At 45.1% G+C, this 26208-nt stretch overlaps 1 protein-coding gene across 4 annotated transcripts; it reads right to left on the reverse strand.

Moving 5' to 3' along the window:
• Positions 1–4115: 4115 nt before the first annotated feature.
• Positions 4116–26208, reverse strand: LOC126085544 (zinc finger protein 229-like). 4 transcript variants are annotated; one of them, XM_049901066.1, is made up of 8 exons: positions 26153–26208; positions 25740–25811; positions 25093–25150; positions 14490–14581; positions 14236–14291; positions 10525–10651; positions 10173–10268; positions 4116–9712 (listed from the first exon to the last, which is right to left on the reverse strand). In XM_049901066.1, the coding sequence occupies exons 4-8, from the start codon at positions 14521–14523 to the stop codon at positions 7518–7520; spliced, it is 2508 nt and encodes an 835-aa protein (XP_049757023.1). In that variant the 5' UTR covers positions 14524–14581; positions 25093–25150; positions 25740–25811; positions 26153–26208; the 3' UTR covers positions 4116–7517. The 4 variants fall into 4 exon arrangements, with proteins under 4 accessions (XP_049757023.1, XP_049757022.1, XP_049757024.1 ...); XM_049901065.1 differs by having other exon boundaries at positions 25740–25923; positions 26153–26205; XM_049901067.1 differs by having other exon boundaries at positions 14236–14362; positions 25740–25923; positions 26153–26205.

Consider the following 26208-nt stretch of genomic DNA (forward strand, 5'->3'; position numbering starts at 1 on the left):
CAGTAAGCATCTTGGATAGATATCTTCTCATTTTTTCACGATATCAGGGAAGTTTTCTGCCAACAAATCTTCAATAATTCTTTCTGTATTTTCTGTTATCCCTCCCTGTTCTGGTACTCCAATCATTCATAGGTTATTTCTCTTGATAGAGTCCTACATGATTCTTAGGGTTTCTTCATTTTTTAAAATTCTTTTATCTGATTTTTCTTCAGTATATGGGTGTCAAGTGCTTTATCTTCATTCTCATAAATTCTGCCTTCCACTTCCTCAATTCTGCTCCTCTGACTTTCTATTGAGTTGTCTAATTCTGTAATTTTATTGTTAAGCTTCTGAATTTCTGGTTGCTGTCTATGGATTGTTGCACCTTATTAAATTTTTCATTATGTTCTTGAATAACCTTTTTAATTTCTTCAACTGCTTTATCTGTGTGTTCCTTGGCTTGTTCTGCGTATTGCCTGATCTCCTTCCTGATGTCTTGAAGAGTTCGGTATATTAATCTTCTGTATTCTGCATCTGGTAAGTCCATGAAGGCACCTTCATCCAGAAGATCCCTTGATTGTTTTGAGAACTTGTTGAAGCGATCATTCTGCTTCTTCATGTGATTTGACATTGACTGTTTTCTCTGAGGCATCTATAAGTTATTGTATTAGTTTATTTTATTTTTGCTTGCTGTATCCTAGCTTCTTGCTTTGTTTTGTTTTGATATACCCAAATAGGTTGCTTGAGTGAGCTAGCTTGATTAGGTATATTAGCCTAGGAGTCCATTCACTTTTCTTGTATGGACTCAGCTCAGGTGTCCAGGTAGTTGGTCACCAAGTGTGTGGTACAGGCCATGTCCTACAGTGTTGGGGGCAGGGGTGATTGCTGTAGGTACCGGTATCTGTTTGCAGCAGGGGGTCAAGCTCTGAACATGGGAGGGGGATGACAACCATCACCTGAGTGTCTGTGAGGAAAGTGCATCCCTTTTCCCTGGAGCATACAGGTGGGTGGGTTCTGCAGATGGGCCATGGGCATCCAATGCTTTTGGTTGTAAGGAATGGTAAGTACCAGTTATCCTTGGACCCCTGCCGCAGGTGGCTGGGTGACCTGAGTGGAGCCACCAGTCCTTAGGCCCCTGATATGGGTAGGTGAGGACCCTGTTTAATAGGCAAAGAGGTGTCAAACATCAAACACACACCTCTCTGCCTCACAGCTGAAACAGTTGCAGTCTCCCAACAAGGGCCTATTCTCCTGACAGGCCTGCAAAGGTCCATAAAGGAGGGAAAGGTATTCAACGTCCACAGACCATTTATGCCTGGACGGGAGCTGCTTCTGTCCTGAGCTCCCCAGATTAGTGGAGCTGGCAGATTATCGTTTCCCAAACTGTAAATTTATTCCTTCTCCAAGGCCAGGTGAATGGCTCAGAGCACACAACAGGACCTATCTCAGGCCCAGGGAAATTGACAGCCACTGAAGCTGGGCTTCGGGGCAGGAGGTGTGGTAAAATATACACAAGTACTTAGCTTTTGCCGAGAGCACGGTTCTTCTCCAGTTCCGGAGGTGTTAGTATGCTGTGGAGCTGGATGTTTCTCTCTGGTAGTTGACCACCACCATTAGCCTGCTGGCAGCCCCTCCCGGGAATGGTGCCTGAGGTTTCCCCCGACTTCAGGTCCAGCAATTCCTCTCTGCTTCTGAACCATCTCTCCCTCCCCCTGCCGCTCAGTCCATTTTCTAACTTTGCCTTTGATGTTCAGGGCTTCTAGCTTGTCATAAATGTAACCCGTTCACTTTTTTGTTGTTGTTGTTGTAATAGGGTTCACCAGAAGTGTCTGACTACTCCGCCATCTGGGCCCCACTCTCCAGGAAGTTCTCTTTATCCAGATATTCTTGATTCTTTGTTTTGGAAGCTTGCTTAAGCCTCTGTGGTCTGTCTCTTTATGTGATTTGATGTTGACTGTTGTCTTTGAGCTTACTGTGTCCTAGCTTCTTGTTTTGTTTTGATATGCCCAAATAGGCTGCTTGAGTTAGCTAGTTTGATTATTGGCACCTCTGAAGCTCTAATGTCCTGCTGTCATGTGGTTAGAGCTGTTCCTAGGTACGTGAGCCCTAGGACATGGGACATTCACTGGAGTCCATTCACTTTTCTTGTATGGGTTCACCTCAGGTGTCCAGGTAGACAGTCACCAGGTGTGTGGTGCAGGCTCTCACCTACAGTCCTAGACAAGCAGGGGTGATTGATGTAGGGACAGGTATCTGAGTCCAGTAGGGGGTCATGAGCTGAGCAAGGCAGGGTGCTGACAACTGCCCTGGAGTGTCTGTGAGGAAAGCATGTTCCTGTTCCCTAAAGCACACAGATGGGTGGGTTTTGCAGCTGGACTATGCGCACCCAATGCCGTTGGTTGTAAGGACTGGGAGGCACCACTTATTCTTGGGCCCCTGTCATGGGTGGCTAGTGTCGTGGGTGGAGCCACCAGTCTTCACCCCGTTGTGGGTAGGTGAGGACCCTGCTTAACAGGCAGAGTGGTGTCAAATATCACATATCTGCCTCTCCAACGTGTAGCTGAAACAGTTGAAGTTAGACTTCAGGTATATACCTTGTTGTACTGTGCAAATGAGGGCCTATGCTGTTGAAATGGGCCCACACAGGTCTATGCAGGGGCAAAATGCATTCAAAGTCTGTGGACCCCTTATGCCTGTACCTAGGCAAAAGAGTTTTTTCTGCCCTGAGTTCCTGGCTTAAGCTGGCAGATTATTTTTTCCTGTTTGTTAATTTGTTCCCTCTCCAAGGCTGGAAGAATGGCTCAGGGAGAGTGTAGTGTGCTTCTGGCCCAGGGATACAGCCAGTTGGGACGCAGTGCAGAGTGGGAAGGGAACAGGTACGTGGGTGAGAGATTTTTTCCAAAGGAGTATTTTTGGAACCACAAGACAGGCTAAACACAGATACTTATCTATTTGTTAGTTGAGGGCCGCTTCTCACTTATTCTGGAGGGGTGAGCACACTCTCCACTGTTTGTTCTCTCCCGATATAGAAAACATGTCCCAAACACCACTGCTCACCCTCATGGCACTCGTGCCAGTGGAATCGGCCCTCAAGGTGCCAGTTCCCGCTGGGTCAGGCCTGGAAAGTCCATGCTACTTCTGAACTGTTTCTCACTCCTCCTGCTGTTCAGTCCAATTCCTCAAATTTGCTTTTGATGTTCAGGGCTCCTAGCTTGTCATATATCATGAGTTCACTTGTTTTTTCATTCTTTGTTGTAAGAGGGACCACAGGAAGCATCTGACTACTCCGCCACCTTGGTCCCCCCCCCAGCATTCTTGAAGACTGCTGTGATTTCTATCTTATGTAAGTCAGATTTGACAGTGAAAACTGCCCTAACTGAATTAAGACATCTAACTAACTACAATAGGGCTGATTGGACACCGTGGTGATAGGGGCCAAGTACCAGCACTCAATCGACAAGACAAGGTGAGCTTGATTACCATACTGGACAGCAGAGTCAAAGCAGTCATCAGAATAGTCTGACTCCTATGGACTTAAGGCATTGGTTACTTAGGCATGGTGTCACTAGGAGTGAAATAGATAGGAAATGTACTCTTTATATAATCTGTACAAATGGAGGAATTATAGGTAAAGTGAATGGCAGTTTAACCTCAAATGGCCAGAATGGAGAGTCACAGTCCATTGATCAATTCCCAGATCTGAGCAAGCTTATATATCCACAACCCCTTGAATGATGGGAGGCCAGGTCCCCTTGAGGAAGGACCCTACTACATTGCCAAAAATTCATATTGAAAATCTTTCTCCCTGTCTTCCCCAAAGGGATCTATGACCTTTTACAAGCGTGACTATTCACTGGGGGAAAAGGAAATAATCAGACTTTTAGGGGTTTACCAGATACTGGCTCTCAACTGACACTAATCCTGTAGTGATTTCCCTATTTCCAGATATGCATAATTGCAATAGATATACGCAGCAGCAGGCAGAACCCCCACATTGTATCTCTAACTAGTGGAGGAAAGCTATTATGATAGGAAAAGCCAAGTGGAAGCCATCAGAACTGCCCCTACCTAGGAGAATAATAAACCAAAAGTAATATCACACTCCTGGAAGGATGGCAGAGATTACTGCCACCATCAAAGACTTCAAGGATGCAGGGGTGGTGATTCCCACCACAGCCCTATTCAACTCACCTATTTGGCCTGTGCAAAAAACAAATGGATCTTGGAGAATGACAGTGGATTACTGTCAACTTAACCAGGTGGTGACTTCATTTGCCACTGCTGTTCCAGATGTGGTTTCATTCCTTGAGCAAATTAATATATCTCCTGGTACCTGGTATGCAGCTATTGATCTGGTTAGTGGCTTTGTCTTGATTCCAGTTTTAAAGGAACACCAGAAGCAGTTTGTCTTCAGCTGGCAAGTCCAGCAACACATCTTCACTGTCCTATCTTAAGGGTATATCAACTTTCCAGCCCTATGTCACAGTTTAGGCTGCAGGGACCTTGACTGTCTTTTCCTTCCATATCACACTAGTTCATTACATTGATGACATTATTCTAATTGGACTAAAAAGTCTCAATGACTCTGGACATACTGGCAAAACATTTGCATGCTAGAGTGTGGGAAATTAATCTGATAAAAATTCCAGCCCCTTCCACCTCAGTTAAATTTCTAGGCAGCAGTAAAACCCCTTTCTGGGATCTCACTGTAGAACAGCAAAACGAAATTCTCCCAAAGGGCAGAATTTTGAGCAGTGCACATGGTTGTTCACTTTCCTTGAAACGAGAAATGGCCAGATGTGTGATTGTACAGTGATTCATGGGCTGTGGCCAATGGTTTGGCTGGATGGTCAGGGACTTGGAAGGAACATGATTAGAAAATTAGAGACAAAAAAGTATGGTGAAGAGATATGTGGCCAGACCTCTCTGAATGGGTCAAAGAGTGAAGACATTTGTGTCTCACATGAATGTTCACCAAAGGGTGACCTCGGCAGAGGAGGATTTTAACAATCAAGTGCATAGGATGATGCATTCTGTGGAAACCAGTCATCCTCTTTCCCCAGCCACTCTTGTCATTGCCCAGTGGGCTCATGAATAAAGCGGCCATGGTGGCAGGGATAGAGGTTACGCAGGGGCTCAGCAACATGGATTTCCAGTCAACAAGGCCAACTTCACAACAGCCACTGCTGAGTGCCCAATCTTACAGGAGCAGAGACCAACACTGAGTCTCCAATACGGCACCATTTCTTGAGGTGATCAGTCAGCAAACCTGGCAGAGGTTGATTACATTGGACCACTTCCACCATGGAAAGGACAGCATTTTGTTCTTACTGGAATAGACTTACTTTTGATACAGATTTGCCTTCCCTGCATGCAATGCTTCTCCCAAAGCTACCATCTATGGACTTACAGAATACCTTATCCACTGTCATGGTATTCCCCACAGCACTGTCTCAAACCAAGGGACTCACTTCACAGCAAATAAAGCACAGGAGTGGGCCCATGCTCATGTAATTCACTGGTCTTACCATGTTCCCCATCATCCTGAAGCAACTGGCCTGATAGAACGATGGGATGGCCTTCTAAAGACACAATTATGGTGCCAGCTAGCTGGCAATACTTCGTAGGGTTGGGGCAGTGCTCTCCAGGTGGCTGTATATGCTCTAAACCAGCATCCAACATATGGTGCTGTTTCTCCCATAGTCAGGATTCATGGGTCTAGGAATTAAGGAATGGAAATGGGAACAGCACCACTATTACCCCTAGTAACCCACTCACAAAATGTTTGCCTCCTGTTCCCACTGCCCTGTGCTCTGTGGCTCTAGAGGTCTTAGTTCCAAAGGAAAGAATGCTTCTACCAGGAGACACAACACTGAGTCCATTGAACTGGAAGTTAAGAATGCTGCCCAACCACTTTGTGCTCATCATGCCTCTGGATCAGCTGGCAAAGTGAACTGCTGTCTGGTGTGACTGATCCTGATTACCAAGGGAAAACTGAATTGATGTCACATAATAGCAATGAAAAACAGTATGTCTGGAATATGGGAGATCCCTTACGAAGACTCTTAGTACTACCATGCCTTATGATTAAAGTCAACGGAAAACTACAGTAACTCAATTCTGACATGACTACTAAGGGTCCAGATCCTTCAGGAATGAAGGTTTGGGGTCACCCCATCACGCAAGGAACCACAACCAGCTGACGTGCTTGCTGAGGGCAAAAGGAATATGGACTTGGTGGGGAAAGGTTTTTCTAAATACCAGTTATAACCATGTGGCCAGTTGCAGAAACAAGGACTGGAACTGTTAGCAGTATTCCTTACTTGTATACTTTCATCAGATATTTTTATTTTCTTCACTTACAAAATATAAGATGTAGTAAACAGGGCTAGTGTGTTTTCAGTTGTATGCATGTTACTTGTATCACATTAGGTACACATATGATGCAAATATCTTTATTCAGAGATTGTGTAAGGTTTAAGGAGATGTGTACAGGTATCAGTTTGACAAGGGGTGGATTGCAATGGTTAAGGTTGTGTGCTAACTTAGCTGAGCCATGATTCTCAGTGGTTTGGCTGTTGTGTAATGATGTAGTTTGTTGGTTATGTAATGATGTAGTTATCTTCCAATCTGTGATATAATGTAATGACCTCCATGATGTGATCTGATGTGATCAGATTAGTTATAAGGGGAGTGTCCTCGGTCTGCATCCAATATACATGGATATTCCAGCAAAGCTGGCTGGTTTTTGCTCTCTCTGGATCGTCATCACCTGGCCTCCAGTTCTCAGGATTTGAGTCAACAGTCTGCCATGCTGTCCGCCAATCTTGGGATTCATTGGCCTCTGCAGGCTATGAGCCAGCAGCCTGCCATCTGACCTACTGATCTTGGGTTTGTCAGCCCCAGCAGCTACCTGACTCAGGAGAAGCCTCCTACCTGATGCCTGACCCACAGACTTGGGACCTGCCAGCCTCTACAGCCATATGAGACATTTCATTGAGATAAATCTCTCTCTCACTTGCTGTATACATATATATATCTGTATGTATACATATATATGGAAACCTTGGTGGCGTAGTGGTTAAGAGCTACAGCTGCTAACCAAAGGGTTGGCAGTTCAAAATCCGCCAGGCGCTCCTTGGAAACTCTATGGGGCAGTTCTACTCTGTCCTATAGGATCGCTGAGTCGGAAACGACATGACGGCACTGGGTTTGGTTTTTTTTTTATATATATGTATGTATATATATATGGCTCATTGCTCTTGCTTCCATAGAGAACCCAACTTAAGTGCCATTTAAGGATTATTCTGCTGTACAACAGAGTCTTGAAGACTAAAGTTTGTGACTAAAGTGCTTACTCTACCAAAACTTCAGATCTTCCCTTCCTCTGTAGATGAGCTGATGACTCTGAAAAATTTAGCCTCTAAAGCAGCCCTTCATGCACGTTACTTTCATAAAGTCTTTCTCCTGAGTTGGCTCTCAAATAAAGTCCTGAGTTCTAACTAGAGTCCTCAACTTACATCTATTTATAACATTTCTCACTTAAAATGCACTCTCTGATGATTTCGCAGACGTGAGCTTTGAGTGTAGCTTTTCCCACACTCCTCACACTTATAGGGTCTCTCTCCTGTGTGGACTCTCTGATGGACCTGAAGAGAGGAGCTTTGACTAAAGCCCTTCCCACACTCTTCACACCTATAGGGCTTCTCTCCAGTGTGGACCCTCTGATGGCCATAAAGATGGGAGATCTGACTATAGCTCTTCCCACATATATCGCATCTATATGGTTTCTCTCCTGTGTGCACTCTCTCGTGGCTGAGCAGACCCGAGCTGAACCTGAAGCCTTTTCCACACTCAAAGCATGTGTAGGGTTTCTCTCCCGTGTGTAACCTCTGATGGGTGCGAAGATTTGAGCTGTAACTGAAACCCTTGCCACATTCATCACATGTATAGGGTTTCTTTCCTGTGTGGACTCGCTGATGTTTGTGAAGATTTGAGGTGCACCTAAAGCCCTTGCCACACTCTTCACATTTATAAGGTTTCTCACCTGTGTGGACTCTCTGGTGAATGAGAAGTACTGAGCTATAACTGAAGCCTTTGCCACACTCAGGACATTTATAGGGTTTCTCTCCTGTGTGGACTCTCTGATGAATGAGGAGGTCAGAGCTGAAAATAAAACCTTTACCACACACATCACAAATGTAGGGCCTCTCTCCAGTGTGGACTTTCTTGTGACTGTGAAGGTCTGAGATCCGCCAGAAGCCCTTCCCACACTCGAGGCATGTGAAGGGCTTCTCTCCAGTGTGGACCCTCTGATGGACTTGGAGGTCCCAGCTTCGGCCGAAGCCCTTCCCACACTCACATTTGAAGGGTTTCTCTCCTGTGTGCAGTTTCTGATGCATGAGAAACCCTGCGCTGTAACTGAAACTCTCACCACATACACCACACTCGTAGATGCGCTGCCCCGTGTGAATTCGCTGATGAGCTTGAAGGTACGAGTTGTAACTGAAACTTTTACCACATTCGTCACATTGGTAGGGTTTCTCTCTTGTGTGCATTTTCTGGTGACTGCTAAGAGGTGAGCTACAAGTCAATTTTTTTCCATACTCGACACAGCCATCAAGCTTTTCTCCTAGGTGGATGTACTGGTGCTTATGCAATGCGGACTTGGCACAGAACCCTTTGCCACACTCATTGCACGTGTAGGGCTTCTCTCCCGTGTGCAGACTCTGATGGACTTGAAGTACGGAGCTGTAACTGAAGTCTTTTCCACACTCGCTGCATTTATATGGTTTCTCTCCTGTGTGGACTCTCTGATGGACAAGCAGGTTGGAACTGCGGCCAAAGGCCTTACCACACTCCTCGCATTCATAGGGTTTCTTTCCTGTGTGCACTCCGTGGTGAATAAGGAGAACGGACTTATACCTGAACCCCTTCCCACAGACATCACATTTGTAGGGCATCTCATCTGTGTAGACCTTAAGAGGGTCAACACTTTGCCTGGAGCCGTGATCACACTCAACACTTACAGCTGATAGCCCTCCTAAGGGGATGCTTTGGTGTCTGTCAGGACAGGCACTCTGCCTCACGTATTCCTGATATCCATAGGGTTCCTCTTCCAAGTGCACTCGTGGATGAGTGGGAGAGTTGGAATCATCCCTGAAGCCATTTCCACCTTGCTCGCTTTTAAAGCCATTCTCACTAGGGTTACCGTGATAAAGTATTGCCTCGCCAACACAGTGATTTTGATACTCGTCACATTTATAAGGTTCAGACAGTCTGTGATCACCGTGGCAATGTGATATCCAGCAGAAGCCATGATCATCCCAATCACATTTATACAGTGTATCTTCCATGTTGATTTTTTTACACCCTCCTTGAACATTCCAAGGCTCATTCACAACGGCCCAAGATTCCTGAATGGGGACCGGGCTCACACTTTTCCAGGCTGGAAACCCTTTATTTTCTACACTGATGGGACCACTCTCTTGAAGACTGTCCACCACATTCTCAATCTGAAAACACTGAGTAGATTTGTCTTCCCACCCTTGACAGTGAGAAGCATCTTCTGAAAACTGGATATCTTTCCCCTGAAGATTTATTGGACGGTCCTGATTCCCAGTTAATTCACCAGTCACCTGTTCCCACAGTTTCCAGTATGAAAGCTCTTTGTATAAAAGGACTTTTAATTCTTTTTCTTGAATATACTCAATATCCTTTTCATTCTTGTCTCCTATGGGGTTTAAGACAATTCAGAGATGAGAGTAAGTTAAGGACTGGCTCAGCCATTTTAGCCTTTCAGACTTGGACCAAATACGGCTCAAGACCATAATGGCCTAGAGAAAAATTCAGCTTTAGGTGTCATAATTATCAGGTCATTTATTTTTATGTCTGAGAAGAGGAAGAGGCTCCTATGAACGAGCTTTGAAACTAAATGCTAATATGAACATATGATGTCTCATCATTGACTTGCACAGCAAAAGGAATTCTGAACAGATTTTTACAGAGAAAATCATTTCTCTAATCATGTTGCTATTGCTAATAATATGTAATATTATGATGTCACTATATATATATATACACACACACATCATTGTACATACGGGCAAGATCAAGGGTGGGCAATGGGGTATCTGTGTGGCAAGCTCACCTACTCACTGCCTTAGCCGGGCTCTTATCTCCATGGCTCTCACCTGGATAAGCATCCATTACAGCTTCTCTCTTCGTCACTGAAGTTTCTTTATCTTGTTCCAAACGGGGTATCTTATCAGATTCGAAAGGCTGTTGCCCTGAAAATGCAAGAAGATGCAAGGTTTAGGCTCATTTTTGAGATACAAAAATAGTTTGAAAATGTAGTCCCAATCCCATGATCTTCATGCCTTTGAAGGACAGACAGGGAAAAGATCCAGGACTGGCCAAATAAAGCAATTTAGAACAGGTCTACAAATAAAGGTTTTAACCTGGGTAGGAGACCAAAACATCCTCTCTAGGGAATAAAAACACTGCAATAAGTTAAGTTTCAATACCCGGAGAGATTCCCCTTACCCGCAGAGACCAGGTTCCTGAAGCTCTCCAGCATCACATCTCTGTACAGCTTCCTCTGGTCACAGTCCAACAGCTCCAGCTCCTCCGCAGTGAAGACCACAGCCACGTCCTTGAACGTCAATGACTCCTAAAACGTGAAGTCCATTAACACAAACATCCACTAGATGAAAGATAAATTTGGCAACATTAAGAAAGGTAGACAAGAAAGCAGGAAGTTGATTGGTGTGGAGTCACACCAAGTGTTATTACTGTTTGGTGCCAATAATTTCAAGCCCACCAATTCATCTCCCCTGGCTAGCCAAAGATTAAAGCAAGGAACATTCTTTGCTCAGTGTGAGCACTTCTGAGAGTAATTCCTAGAACTGAAATGGCTGAGTCACAGAGTCTGCACAGTTTACAATTTGACTCTAACTTGGAGACCGCCAACTTTTCCCCCAAGAAGAATGACAACTCACAGTTCTAACAGTGCCTAATTACGAGTGTCCATGCTACACCTACTCCACGTGAGTATTATCACTGCTTCTGCCAGGTCAGAGTTCCTCACCAACCACGCCCTCACCCCACCATCAGCAGCTGACAAATCCTGCTCTTTGCCGCCACCGACCAACCAGTTGCCTTTGAGCCAATTCCGACTCATGGCAACCCAATGCATGCCAGGGAAGAATTGTGCTCCACAGGGTTTTTGACGGCTGATTTTTTGGAAGCGGGTCACTCTCTTTTCCAAGGTACCTCTGGTGGACTCAAACCTCCAAACCTTTTTGTTAGCAGGTGAGCATGTTAACAATTTGCACCCCCCAGGGGCTCCTTTGCTGCCACAGCCCCCCTTTTCAGAGGCTTCCATGTTAGCACTGGGCCAAAAGCAACTAATGTGTGTTGGTGTGACCATCTCCCCAGCCAGATAAGACCTCTAAGGCAGCAGTTCAAACCTAGGAGCTTCAAACACACCGTGTCATCCCTGGTTATGCAGTAGAGCACAGGTTTTTTAAGCTAACAGCTCCAACAAGAAAACACAGCAGCTATTATGTTGAAACACAGCTATCAAGTATATCATGGTCACATCGTCACTGTCACTTGCTTGGACCGCGACACGCTTTCTTGAGACGACAAGTGTACATGTGGGCTTTCACGATTACTTCACCTGCAGCCTGGAATACCTGTGGCAAGGTTTACAAGGTGAGAGTGAGTTGTGATTGCACAGGTACGTCACTATTTTTAGACCATGGACACATTTTCAATAAGGAAGACGAAGTGTTGCAGAAAGGTTTACTGCATGAACACCAACCTATTGCTCATTCAGGAAATAGTGTTACTCCCCAGCGATTAGAGACAAGCAGGAAACACACAACCCTGCCTTTGTAGGTCTTGTGTTAGGGGGTCTTCAAGATCACCCCCAGGTTCAAGGATTCACCAGTAGGACTCACAGGTCTCCGCATACAGCTGTATTCATGGCTGTGATTTATTTCAGCACAAGGATATACAGCAAAATCAGCAAAGGGAAAAGGCACACAGGGTGAAATCCAGAGGAAACCAGGCTCAAGCTTCCAGCTGTCGTCCTCTCTTGTAGTCACACGACATACTTCATTTTTCTAACAAATTGTGACAACCTGTGTGAAATGTGGTCTACCAGGAAAGCTCATTAGAGAGTCAGTACCCAGGGTTTGAATTGGGGCCTGAGCACACAGGCACCGTCTGGCCAGCACGCACCAAGATCCCAGACTCCCAGAAGAAAGCAGGTGTTCAGCATAAACTACATCGTTTCCACAGACAGGTCAGGCACAGTGAGCCATGTTTATCAGGGAAAGCTGGGAACCTTCCCCAAAACCAACCCCCAGACACCAGGAAGTACATTCACTAGATTTTTTAGAGGAGAGGAGAAACTTGCTATTTAAAAATAATAATAATATTAATCAGAATTCTTAGAAATGTACAAAATTACTGCATTTTAAAAAATTGCACACAAACACAAAACCTCGAAAGATAATGATCATTCTTTGAATACTTGTTCTGATCTAGAATAAATTCTTAGAGTGGGAAATTCTGGATCTGAAGTACGCACAACTTCCCAAAAGCGGAAATGAGTTTACTCCCCGTCTGCCTGCGGCTGTGAGGATCCACCCATTTCTCCACACGCTGCCTAACAGCGGACACTGATCTTTCAAATCTTGGGCCATCTGCCAGAAAAAAATCATGTCTCATTACAATCTGCAATGCACTCATTAACAGTGAGGGTGATCATCTTTTATATGATTATTGGTCATTTGTGTTTCTTCCCTTCTCCCTTCCTGAACAAGACACTCAGGTCTTTATTCATACCCTTCTTTTTAAAGTACCCCAAACCAAAAAAATCCAAACTTGTTGCTGTCAAGTTGATCCTGACTCACAACAACCCTACAGGACAGAGTAGAACAGCCCCATAGGGCTTCCAACCCTGTAATCTTTAGGGAAGCAGACTGCCTCATCTTTCTCCCATGGAGAGGCTGGTGGGTTCCAACTGCTGACCATTCACAGTTAGCAGCCCTGCATTTAATCACAATGCCGCCAGGGCTCCCTTTTTGAAAGTAAGAATGTTAAAATGTTGTCATGGATGAAAGCCTCCTGCCCTCCATTATGTTGTGTTTAACTTTGTTCATGGTGTACTTTTTGATAGGGATGAAGACTATTACATCTAGGAATGAATTAAAAAAATGTCCCACGGAGGAGAAAACCCCTGGCAAAGAAGGAGAATCCATTATTTGTAGTCACCTCACTACGTAACTTGGGCCCAAGGCCCTAGATGAGTCTAGTACTGACAGGTGGCACGAAGTGCAAATGGGCAGTTATGGAGTCTGTGGAGTAAAGGGTTAACCCAGCAGCCCTGGATTGCCCAAACCCTGCACATTTCAAGGAAAGGTCTGCCCTTGACCTAGTGCTGGGAGATAACCTGTAAGACCTTGGAATAACCGGCCTGATAAGTGTGACTTTTTTTTACCCGAGGCCTTGGGCCACACCAGATAGTTTATGTTAACAATGTGCCTCATAGTGGGAGTCTGGGACCACACCAGATAGTCTGTGCTAACAATGTGATTTATGGTGGGGGCCTTGGGCCACACTGTATCAATTTGGCCTCTGGAAGGGCTGGAGGCTGAGTAAGATCAGCCACGCAGGCAATTAGCCATGACTTATATGACTGACCCCCAATAAAAACCCTGGACGCCACGGCTCAGGTGAGCTTCCCTGGTTGTCAATACTTCATTCATGTTGTCACGGATCACTGCCGGGAGATTTAATTCAGCATTGTCCGTAAGACTCCCCTGGGAGAGGACAATTGGAAGCTTGAGCCTATTTTCTCCTGGTCTCTGCTCTACGTGACTTTTCCTGTTGCTGATTTTAATCTGTATCCTTCACTGTAATAAACCATACACTCACGTACAACAGCTTTGCTGAGTTCTGTGAGTCTAGTGAATCACTGAACCTGAGGGTGGTCTTGGGGGCCCCTGACAACAGCCATACTGACCTGGGTTCGCACCCAGGGTTCACCACTCGTTTCTTCATTCCTCAAACAGAGCCATACTATATCTCCCACAGCTGTTTTGTGGGTAAGGGCAATGAGTAATGCCGAGGTACTCACACACCACATTTTCCTCTCCTTTTCCTTTTATGAAATACGGGAGAGATGTTTACTCTCTGGTGCCAAAAGCGGTATTTCTGGAAAGAAAAGGAAACTCAACGCACCTGAAAGTTGGTCTTATCTTCTCCTTGGCAAGGGGCTGAGGCTTGAGAATGAATCGCTGCAGGAAGAGAAAGAAGCCATGAGGAAGAAGTGCAGCCTTCTCTGAGCTCTTAGATGATTGACCTGAACCTTAGGAAAGTGTTAAGATTTACGTGTTGGTTTCTTCACACCACAGGAATTCCTTTTCACCCAACTGTTTCCCCATTCACACCCAGCTTGGATTCTCTCTGATCCCACAGCCTTCATTAACTCTCACCTCTCTCCTCATGTCTTGAGGTCAAAGTCTCCATGGTCTCCACTCCTGGGCTTTCTGAACACAGCGGCACTTTTATTTATTCTCTTCCTGAGCTAGAGAAGCAAAAAGACAAAGGGCTTCTTCATTCTTGAGATTCTCCAAGCTTTGGCAAGGAGCATCAGATGGCTATCTGCGGTCAGAAGTGCCTGCCTCCCTCTTTGCTCCTCAGAGCCCAGTTGGTTCCCATATGCCGGGGCCTGGTGACTCAAGAGGGAACTTCAGGTCACTTGAGTCCTTTCTTCTGGCCTCAAAGCTCTGAGTCTCCAGGAGGATTCCCAACCTCTGGATACTACTCATTCAGTGGACATTTAGGAAGTAGCTGTATTTACAGAACCTGCTCTGGAAGGGCTAACAGTGCAGAGCCCTTAACACTGGAGGTGGCTGAGGATGGTCACAGCAGTGTGTGGGGGAGGGCCTGGCAGCTGAAGTCTCACAGGGAGCCACAGGGCCCTTCAGAAAGGTAGGGGAGACCTTACAAACTTACGGGATCTGTGCTCTGAGAAGGCAAGCCTACAGTAAAAAACCTTACTAATACAATTCTTTGGAAGTTGTAAACAAATTAAAAAAAAAAAATTCCTGTCTTCAAGGATTCTAAAACTCGGGATATAGGTTACCAACATCTTTTAAATCAGAGGTTTATAACCTTTATGGCCTCCTGTAACTGTTTGCTGACACTTATAGAGTCCTACTCAGAATAACAGTGTAAATGCATAAAATAAAATATGCAACCAAAAAAAAAAAAAAAACAAAAACCACCAAACCATTGCCATCTAGTCAATTCTGATGCATAGTGACCCTATAGGACAGAGCAGAAGTGCCCCATAGGGTTTCTAAGGAGTGGCAGGTGGATTATAACTGCTGACCTTTTGGTTAGCAGCCGAGCTCTTAACCACTGTGCTACCAGGGCTTCATGAAATACACAGGACTATTTAAAAAACTAATTATATTGAAATACAAACTTCAACAATATTAAGTATGAAAAAAACTGAAACCATACATTCACCAGAAAACAGAAAGTCCTTTAAAACTTAGAAATCAAATATGTTTATGTATGTACTTATAAAAGCATGTGTGTGTGTGTGTATATATATACACATATATATATAAAACATGCAGTATGTATCAAGGAATTAAGTATCAAGAATGAATTAACTATTATAATCTCAAAATAGTAATCAGTACAAACAATATTTTAAAAAATCAGCACCAATTATAATATGACATAAAAAATTTCATGATTTATACGGATTACAAAGTTACAGGTACTGGTAATACCTTTGTGGCTTGCTGCCTACATTCACAATTGAAAGAAATGCTAATTTTCAGTTAGACTAGACTAGGGTAAATTTTTTTCCCACTCAAGTCCATGTTGTCGTTCTTGTGTGCCTTCAAGCTGACTCCAACTCACAGCTACCCTGTAGGATGGAGTAGAGCTGTCCCACAGGGCTTCCAAGGCCGTGATCTTCACGGAAGCAGACCTGCCACATCTTCCTCCCACAGAGCGGCTGGTGGGTTCAAACCACTGACCTTTCGGTTAGGCGCTGAGCGCTTAACCACTGTGCAACCAGGGCTCCTTACTCAAGTTCACAGACCCGCTGAATTACGTTCAAGGACTCCAATTCAAGAACTCCTTTTCTAAATGAAGCTTCCTCCTGCCACTACCAGAAAAAAAATCATTCTGGGATCCAGTAATGCTTTGTTTGAATTGCTAGGCTCTAAATCATCAAGGAAATTGAGTCTCCTTCCTTCACCATCTTGCACAGATCTGGCACATCGGACGCACTTAAGCAATTCCATCAACAGGGTGTGATGCGCAGAGATGAACAGATACGGGGAAATGCCAGGGGAGTCTCATGCAGCTTGGTTCATGCATCTGTTCAAGGAACGGGCATTACACATGTCTTGAGCTGATGGGGCAGTCTAGAGAAGCTCACTGCTGACCCCCTGCTGCAATGCATTTCTACCCAAATTGAGCAGGAGAAGCAACAGGACCAGGAGAGAGATAAGCCTATGCTACTCCTAGTCTGGGTTGCTACAATCATGAGACTAGTATTCCCAATCACAAGGGACTTCCCAAAGAGTAAATAAAAGTCACTGGTAACTGTTCATGAGTCATAACTGCTACATGATCCCACTCCAGGAGAGGAGGTGGACGAACAGCCCTGTCTCAGATGGCATTGGAGGCTTTCATGAGACAAGGGCCTACTCAATGCAAGATCCTCCATCCCTTTTGTTGTCTTCAGGGATGACAGTGGGAGAGGTGGTGGAAAAGTTCCACCGCAACATCCCACTTTGGGGTGTGTGTCATGGACTGAATTATGTCCCTACAAAAACGTGTGTATCAACTTAGTTAGGCCATGATTCCCAGTATTGCATGGTTCTCCTCCATTTTGTGATTGTAATTTTATGTTAAGATTTGGATCCCACCCTTACTCGGGTCACCTCCCTAATCCAATGTATAGGGAGTTTCCCTGGGGCATGGCCTGCACCATCTTTTGTCTCTCAAGAGACAAAAGGAAAAGAAGCAAGCAGAGAGTTGGGAACCTCATACCACCAAGAAAGCAGCGCTGGGAACAGAGCACGTCCTTTGGACCTGAGGTTCCTGTGCTGAGATGCTCTCAGACCAAGGGAAGACTGATGCATCACAAGGACGTTCCTTCAGAGCCGACAGAGAGAGAAAGCCTTCCCCTGGAGCTGGTGCCTGAATTCGGACTTCCAGCCTACTAGACTGTAAGAGAATAAACTTCTCTTTGTTGCAGCCATCCACTTGTGGTATTTCTGTTATAGCAGCACTAGATGACTAAGACAGGGTGGCAATGGCAACATGGTGTCAGCCATTCCCACTGAGGCAGGGGTCAAAAAGGGAAATGGAAGAATGACGCAGGAACGAGGAAGGAGGGGGTGGGGTCCACTCAAAGAACAATGTGGTTTTGGTTGCTACAAGCGAGAGACAAAGTAGAAACTGAAGAGATCCCTACAGAGGACCTCTGCCAATGTTACTAGGTAGAGGGGGCATCCCTCTAAGTTGTAAACGAGGGCTCTGATCCCAGCCATAAAAGGGGCAAGAAAAATAGGGTTCACAGGACTGGAAAGACTTAGAATCTTCCATGGCAGCTCTCTGAATACCTGAACGCAGCCAGGGGAAGAGAAGCGCTGGGTTGCTAAGGCTTCCTTCTGCCCCGACCAGGACTGTGACGAAGGTAATTCCAACTATTAACGTGATGAGCTAGATAAAGAGGATGAGCCCCCTCATCTGTAGCCTGTTCTTGCTCCCTTCAAGAAAATAATAATTAGGTGTGGTGCCAAGGTCTCCAGGACCCTGCTGGGCACTGGTGGCCCTATGCCCCCATAAAGCTGGAAGAGGAAAGAGGTGGGATCCAAATCTTCAAGTGGCTCTTAGACACAGGTGCCCAAATGACGATAATTGCAGGCCTCCGCAGGGGTGGACAAGATGGTGGCATTGGGGGATTTGGGGTGGGCAAGTGACCCATGTCAGGCAAGTGTACGTGTTCTTGTGGGTGGGGCCTTTGGGACCATTTCGGGTGCCAGTGATCATAGTTCCCACTGCTGAATACATTACAGGTATCAACATTCTGGCAGCTTGTGGCCTGGAATACCACTGTTGCCTGGGATGGTGCCCCCTACAACAAAGAACTGGAGCCATAGCTGTGGAAGGCATCCACTCCACCAGCCTCCTGAATTGTCCAAAGCCTGCTGGGTTACTCAACAAAAGCAGAACAGCACTCCAGGTAGAAAAGACAACTTGACCCTATTGGTTCAGGACTTGCCGCGGGCAGGAGTGTTAAGGACCACCTGGTTGCAGTGTAACAGCCCAGCACAAATGCCTGTAAAAAAGGCCTCAGGAGCCTGGAGGCTGACAACAGACTCCCACGGATTGAATGCCAGGTGCCACTCTTGGCCCCTGCAGTACCTGCTATCACCGCTGTCACCGAGGTGGTGGCAGCCCGCACGGGAGATTAATACACCGTTACTGACCTATCTGATGCCTCCTTTTACGTCCCTTTGCAGGTCGAAGATCAGGGCCAATTTGTGTTCACGTGGAATGGCCTGACCAGTTAACACAGTTGCCATCAAGGTGACTCTAACTCACGGCAGCCCCACGTGTTTCAGAGTACAACTGTGCTCCCTGGAGTTTTCAATGGCTGATTTTTTGGAAGTAGACTGCCAAGCCTTTCTTCTGCGGCACCTTTGGGTGGGCTCAAACTTCCAACCTTTTGGTTATCAGCTGAGTGCATTCACCGTCTGCACCACCCAGGCTCCGAGAGCGCAACTTCACTGCACTTCTGCTGCAGGAACAGTCAACTCCCCGGCAACACACCACCAATGTGAGGGGCTACACTTGCAATAAGCCCAACTACTCCTGGGAAGACCTGTCCTTCCCTGCATGAATGGCATCCTCATTGCAGGCCCTGCATTAAGTCATAAACATTACGACATACACAGGATAGGGCATCAACCCTGATACGGTCCAAGGACCTGCCCAACAAATACACCAGGAACCAGAGAAGTATCCCTGATCAGAGTTTTAAAAATGGCTGTCCTTGGTACCAAAACCCGTTGCCATTGAGTCAATTCTCACTCATAGCGACCCTGTAAGGACAGAGTAGAACTGTCCCTGTAGGGTTTCCAAGGAGTGGCTGGTGGGTTTGAACTGCCAACCTTTTGGCTAGCAGCTGAGCTCTTAACCACTATGCCGCCAGGGTTCCGTCCTTGGTAGTTTCCACCGATAAGAAAGAGGCTCAGTGGCTGGTAGGCCTGTTTACTACTGGAGACAACATATAATACATCAGGGCATTCTTCTAGCTCCTCTATTTACGCTTACTCACAAGATGGCCGCCTTTAAATGGAGCCCCCAACAACAGTAGGCTCTGGAGGCCGTTCAACATGCAATTGTGTGGGCTCTGCCACTGGGGCCAATGAAGCCTGCTAGTCTTATGGAGCTACGGTCTTGGTGACACCTACCAATCCGAACTGGAGTCTACGACAGCAAAAAACCACCACTGGGGTGCTTTGGCCCCTCAGGTTTTGGACACGCACACTAACTGAGGCAGCCACTAGGTACACTCATTTGATGCAGCAGCTTTTAGTCTGTTATTGAGCCTTAATGGAATCTGAGCATTTAACCACTAAAGCACCCTATATGATTTTAAGACCAGAACTGTCCATCCTAATGTGGGTACTCACAAATCCTACTAATAAAACAGGACAGACTCAGTAGGGCTCCATTATTAAATGAACATGGTACATTCAAGATCAAGTCAATGCAGAAAAAGCATCTGATAAAATTCAACACCCTTTCCTGATAAAAACTCTCAGCAAAATAGGAATAGAAGACAAATTTCTCGATATAAATAAGGGCATATATGCAAAACCGACAACTAACATTCTTCTCAATGGAGAAAGACTGAGAGCCTTCCCCTTGAAAACAGGAATGGAACAAGGATTTCTGTTATCACCACTCATATACAAAATTGTACTGGAAGTCCAAGCCAGAGCAATAAGGCAAGAAAGAAATAAAGGATATCCAAATAGGAAAGGAGAAGTAAAACTATCCCTATTCGCTTAACTATTGTGCCACCAGGGCTCCTTAACACTGCAAGAGACTAAAAGAGACCTACATAAATGGAAGTACATTGCATGCTCATGGATACTGTGAAATATCAATACTACTCAAAGTGATCTATGGATACAATGCAATCTCAATCAGATGCAATTCAACTTCCAACAGCATCCTTTACTGAAATGGAAAATCTAAACACCAACAATACACGGAAAAGGAAAGAGGTCCTGGATAGCCAAAGTACTACTGAAGAAGAATGAAAAAGGAGACCTCACGCCCCTGAATCTTAAAACATATTATATACCTATAGTAATTAAAGTTGCCTGGTACTGGTTTAACAACAGTGAACCAGTGGACAGACACACAGACCAGTGCAAATAGAATTGAGAACCCAGAAATAAATCTATCCCTTTATGGGCAGCTGATTTTTGACAAGGTGTTAGAGTCCCTTCAATGGGGAAGAAACAGTCTGTTTAACAAATGGTGCAGGCAAAATTGGATATTCACTTGAAAAAAAATTAAACAGGACCCATACCTGACACCATACACAGAAACTGAGGATCAAAGACCTAAATGTTAAAGCTGAAACTATAAAGTTCTTAGAAGATAACATAGGGACAAAACGATGGGACCTAATTTGTTGTTGTAAAAATAGATTATCAAACACAATGCAAATACACAAACAGCAGAAGACAAATGAGATAACTGGAACCTCTTGAAATTAAACACTTATGCTAATCAAAAGAGTAAAATGACAACCTATAGACTGGGAAGAAATCTTCAAGAATGACATAACCAATACGGGTCTAATCTCTAAAATATACAGAAAACTCCAACAACTCAACAACAAAAAAACAAACAGCCCAATTTAAAAACAGGCAAAGGGTTTTTGTTTAAAAGGCACGTGCAGGCACTTCACCAAAGAAGACATTCGAGCAGCCAACAAACACATGAAAGATGTTCTGGAGCACTGGCCACTAGAGAGATGCAAATCAAAACTACAGTGAGACACCACCTCACCCCTGTTAGGATGGCACTGATAAAAACGCAAAAACAAACAAAACCAGAAAACAACAAATGCAGGAGAGGATGTGGGGAGATTGGAACCCTTATCCACTGCTGGTGGGATTGTAAAATGGTACAACCATTATGGAGAACAGCAAGGCGGTTCCTCGAAAAACTAGAAATAGAGCTACCTTATGATCCAGCATCCCACTCCCAGATATAACAGCACCCTTAGAGATCTAATGGCCATGACAAGAACAGACATGCATATCTATGTTCAATGCAGCACACTTCACAATGGTAAAAAGATGGAAAGAAACTAAGTGCCCATCAATGGATGAATGGCTAAACAAAATGTGGTACATACATACAATGGAATACTACGCAGCCATGAAGAATAATGATGAGTACTCGAAACATCTTATACTGTGGATGAATCAGGAGGGCATTATGCTGAGTGAAATAAGTCAATCACAAAAGGACAAATATTTTATGATCTCACTTTTATAACAAGATTAAGAATAGGTACATATACAGAGACTAACAACATTTACTGGTGGTTATCAAGGATGAGATGGTGGGGAGGAATCACTCTTTAGATAGTAGACACTTGTTATGTTTGGTGATGGGAAACAAACACAACACTAAATATGGGTGAAGTGTGCACAGCCTGACCAAGACAGAAGATGTCACTAAGACGTACCCAGCAAAAAAAGGGCCCTTTGGTAATTGGTATAGCATATATGTTGGAAACCCTGGTGGCACAGTGGTTAACTGCTATGGCTCCTAACCAAAAGGCTGGCAGTTCAAATCCACCAAGTGCTCCCTGGAAACCCTACAGGGCAGTTATACTCTGTCCTATAGGGTCGCTACAAGTCAGAATTGACTCGACGGCAATGGGTTATAGCATATATAACTTTGCAACAACAATCAAAAAAATATATGTATGAGTATATATGTATGTATGTATGTATGCATATATGTGTGTAAGTATGTACATGGGGGTATATATGTGGATATATACAGGTGTATGAAAACGTATACCCATATGTATATATGTGTATACATGCATATATATTAATATATATAATAAAGCACATATGGGACAAATACCTCGCAGGATTGCTTTTTTGCATTTGAAGGCTCAGGACCATAGTCTCGTGGTACAACTTGGACAACTGGCGTAATATAGTTCATACAGCTATGTTCTATATCCTAGTCGTGTGAGAAGTGTCTAAGGTCTTAAAAGCTTGCAAATGGCCATCTAAGATACAAGTATTGGTCTCTACTTATCCAGAACAAAAGAGAAGAAAACCCAAGACACAGAGAAGAAACTATAGTCTACAGGACAAATAGTCTACATGAACCATGGCATCATCTACCCTAAGACAGGAAGAACTAGATGGTGCCCAGCTACCATTACTGATCGTTCTGATCAAGGCTACAATAGATGGATCCTGATAGAATGGGAAAAAATGTGGAAGAGAACCTCAAATTCTTAAAAAAAAAACATCCAGAATTACTGGACCAGCTGAGACTAGGGGACTCCCCGAGACTACTGCCCTGAAGTATTCTTTAAACCTTACACAGAAACTATCCCAAAGTTACCTTTTAGCTATATATCAGATCGGCACACAAAATAAATATCACATGTGAGTACTGCAACCCTTTAAAAAAAAATCATCTATACGAAACCAAAAGCTCAGCAATTACTTAAAAAAAAAAAAAAAAGACGAGAAGGTAAGGGACAGGGAAATTAGATTACTGGAAAGAGAACATCCAGGATGGAAATAATGAGAATGTTCACACATTGTGAAGAACATAGCCAATGTCACTGAACAATTTGTGTAGAAACTGTTGAATGGGAACCTAATCTGCTGTGTAAACTTTCATGGAAAATGCAATATTACCTAAAAACAAAAAGATTAAGTCAACTGACTCCATAAACTAGTTGGAAGGAGCTGAATGGCCGGCAGGGGGAGCTCCTATCCCTCCCTTGACTAAGTGGGGCCCATGGTTTAAACATGTTTCACCTGATAGTATGGCTTGGTTCATCTTGCTCAAAGGTGATGGAGGCCACTGGGCTGCTGTGGCCATTTGCCCTGAAGAGGGCCACCTGAGTGAAACCAGATGAGGGCTTTCTGCCCAGTGGGCCAAACTCCATGCAGTGCTGATGGCTGTGCAGCCCACTCCAACAGCAACTTCCTGCTACATATTTACAGGCTCAAGAGCTGTTGCAAACAGCCTGGCCATATGGTCTGCTGATAAGCAGATCAACGACTGGACAATTAAAAGTTCCCCTGTGTGCAGGAGAGCAGTGGGATACAGGCCCCAAATTCTCGTGAAAAGACCAGACTTAATGGTTGACTGAGACTAGAAGGGCCCCGGTGGTCATGGCCCCCAGACCTTCCATTGGCCCAGGACAGGAACCATTCCTGAAGCTGACTCTTCAGACATGGATTGGACTGGACAATGGGTTGGAGAGGGATGCTGGTGAGGAGTGAGCTTCTTGGATCAGGTGGCCACTTGAGACTACATTGGCATCTCCTGCCTGGAGGGGAGATGTGAGGGTAGAGGGGGTTAGCAGCTGGTGAAACAGACAGGAAAAGAAAGAGTGGAGGGAGGAAGCAGGCTGTCTCATTAGGGGGAGAGTAACTGGGAGTATGTAGCAAGGTGTATATAAGTTTTTGTGTGAGAGACTGACTTGATTTGTAAACTTTCACTTCAAGCACAATAACCCAGAAAAAAAAAAACAATAAAAAGTATATATACATAAAAAAAGAAGTTCCCCTGTGTGGGAACAAAGACTATGGCGGTAGCCTGACAGCTGGAAAAGAGATCTATTTGTTACTCACATTGATGTAGTGGCAAAGGGTCCCCTGAAACAGACCGTGAATAAACTTCTCATGATGACCAAGCATATGCCCAGCAAGCTGCCATGACTGCCCAGTGAATCCACCACAAAACAGGACATGAAATCCCACCTCAGATGCAAGAACGGGCCAAATCATGAGGTCTCTCTCTCTCAAAAAAAGTAGAAGCCAAATACTCAGCAGTCATGTGAATTCTCTCAGCAACGAGCCAGGCCATGCAACATAGCGAGCTGGGCCATATCACCCAGGGCTTAGGCCCAGCACAAATGTGGCAAACTGACCACAAAGGATCACCATTCTCTGGTCACTGGTTCTGTGGAAGGGGGCAGTCTGAGCGTGGCCTGTCACCTTTCCCTGTGACCCATGAATGAACCTTGTGCTCAGGACCTGATGGGTTGGTTTGGCTTCTTGGACAGGGTAAGAGTGTGGGCTAACACCCTTTTCTGAGGGGTCTTGACCCAAAACACACCCTATAGCAGCTGATGGGCTATGGGCACATCCCTCACCTCTTACCCTGAGCCCATCTCAATATTCCCAGAACTGCTTTGCCAAGAGTGTGGCATCTGTCCAACCCAGCTTCTATGTGTTTCTGGTGGGGAGGGAATGTGTAAGACTATCTCCGAGTTGGCTGTGGAGCAAGACCCATTGGTCATGGGGGACCAATGCCCACTACCGAAGCTGACCTTGCTCTCTTTTGTCTATGGAAGTAAAGTATTGTCCCACCCAGCGCCTGTGTGTCATGTTTTTCCTGGCAACCTTAACTCCTGCAAGGCATAAAGTGGGTTGACATCTAGTTTACTGCTCCTGGTGGCACACACTGTTACGCTCTTTGCTGTCCTCCATGTGGTGGGACTCCTCCCCTGGAGGTGGTAACAGGTGTCACTTGCCCTATTATTACACTCAATAAAAACGCTGGGGGATTCCTCAGCCTCAGAAGAAACCTATTTCTGGGGGAAGGCAGCTGTGGCTAAGGGGCCTGGATGAGTATTTGAGAAAAACATGGAAAAAAAGAATGAGATCAGGAAAGCTGTCCTCTCTGTGGGGAAAGAGCTGGTATTTCATTGAAAAAGCAAAATAACAAAACAAAAAACAAAGTGCTACTCACCTGGAACTCTAATGGAAATAGTCCAGAGGTTATTCCTTCCTTTTCTATGCAGTTCTCTCTAGGAAAGCACCATTCCAAGGATGCAAACGAGCCACATGAAAGAAAAATGAGCCATGAGATAACACAATTTTATCACAATTCTTAATACACCACTGGAGGAAAACTTTGAGCACCAGTGGGATGTAATCTACTCTTTCCTAAAAAAAAAAAGGAATCAAGAGTTCAGATTGGGGCCTCCCTTCTGACCTGACTCAGAGATGGGCCCATGGCTTGCTGCTTGGGGCCCTATCCACAGCCTGCATTCACTGTAGTTTTCAGGACACAGTGAGACTCAGAATACAACCTCGAGATTTGAATTCAGAGCTCTTACATGCTGTGTGATACCTACAGTGGAATTCGACCTGTGTGTGCCTCAAAAACAAAACAAAACAAAACCCACTCATAGCGACCCTATAGGACAGAGTAGAGCTGCCCCATTGGGTTCTCAAGGATCGCCTCGTGGATTCGAACTGCCGCTCCTTTGGTTAGCAGTAGGGCTCTTAACCACTGTACCACCAGGGAGCCAGTAACAATACAGCAAAATAACATATAACTTGTACACAGCTTAATCATTTTCAAAGGACTACATACGAAACGCAAGGACTCACCTTCTGAAGCTCTTTATAGAGGTGACTTCAGACAAAACTTTGAAATTAGTACAGAAGTGGGTGGGCGTCTGCCTTGCAAGAATTAAACATCATCAATCCGCGACTGCCCGGAATCGAGTCTCCCAAACTGGGAGATGTGTGTCTCAAAGGCGGTGCTGCCAGCCCCGAACCGTTCTTTCCAAGCCTGAGGGTGAAGGGAGCAGTCGACCCCAAACCTGAGGCTGCGCCGTGCTAGCCCGGTTCCCCCGTCCACCCCGGGATGATTGGTCCCTCCTCAAACTCTTCCTTCGTTCGCCAGGCTGATCTCGAAATCCCGTGGCTCAGACCATGTGCCCCATGCCGTCCCGCCGCCCCTTCCCCCTCCTGCGACCCCAAAAGACCTAAAGACGACCCACGTCCCTCAGATGACTCACCACAGAGAAGAAACAACCCTATATACTGGCCGGAAGTGGAAGTGGGTGACTACGGA

The sequence above is a fragment of the Elephas maximus genome, chromosome 11, assembly GCF_024166365.1.
Source record: "Elephas maximus indicus isolate mEleMax1 chromosome 11, mEleMax1 primary haplotype, whole genome shotgun sequence".
Taxonomy (NCBI): domain Eukaryota; kingdom Metazoa; phylum Chordata; class Mammalia; order Proboscidea; family Elephantidae; genus Elephas; species Elephas maximus.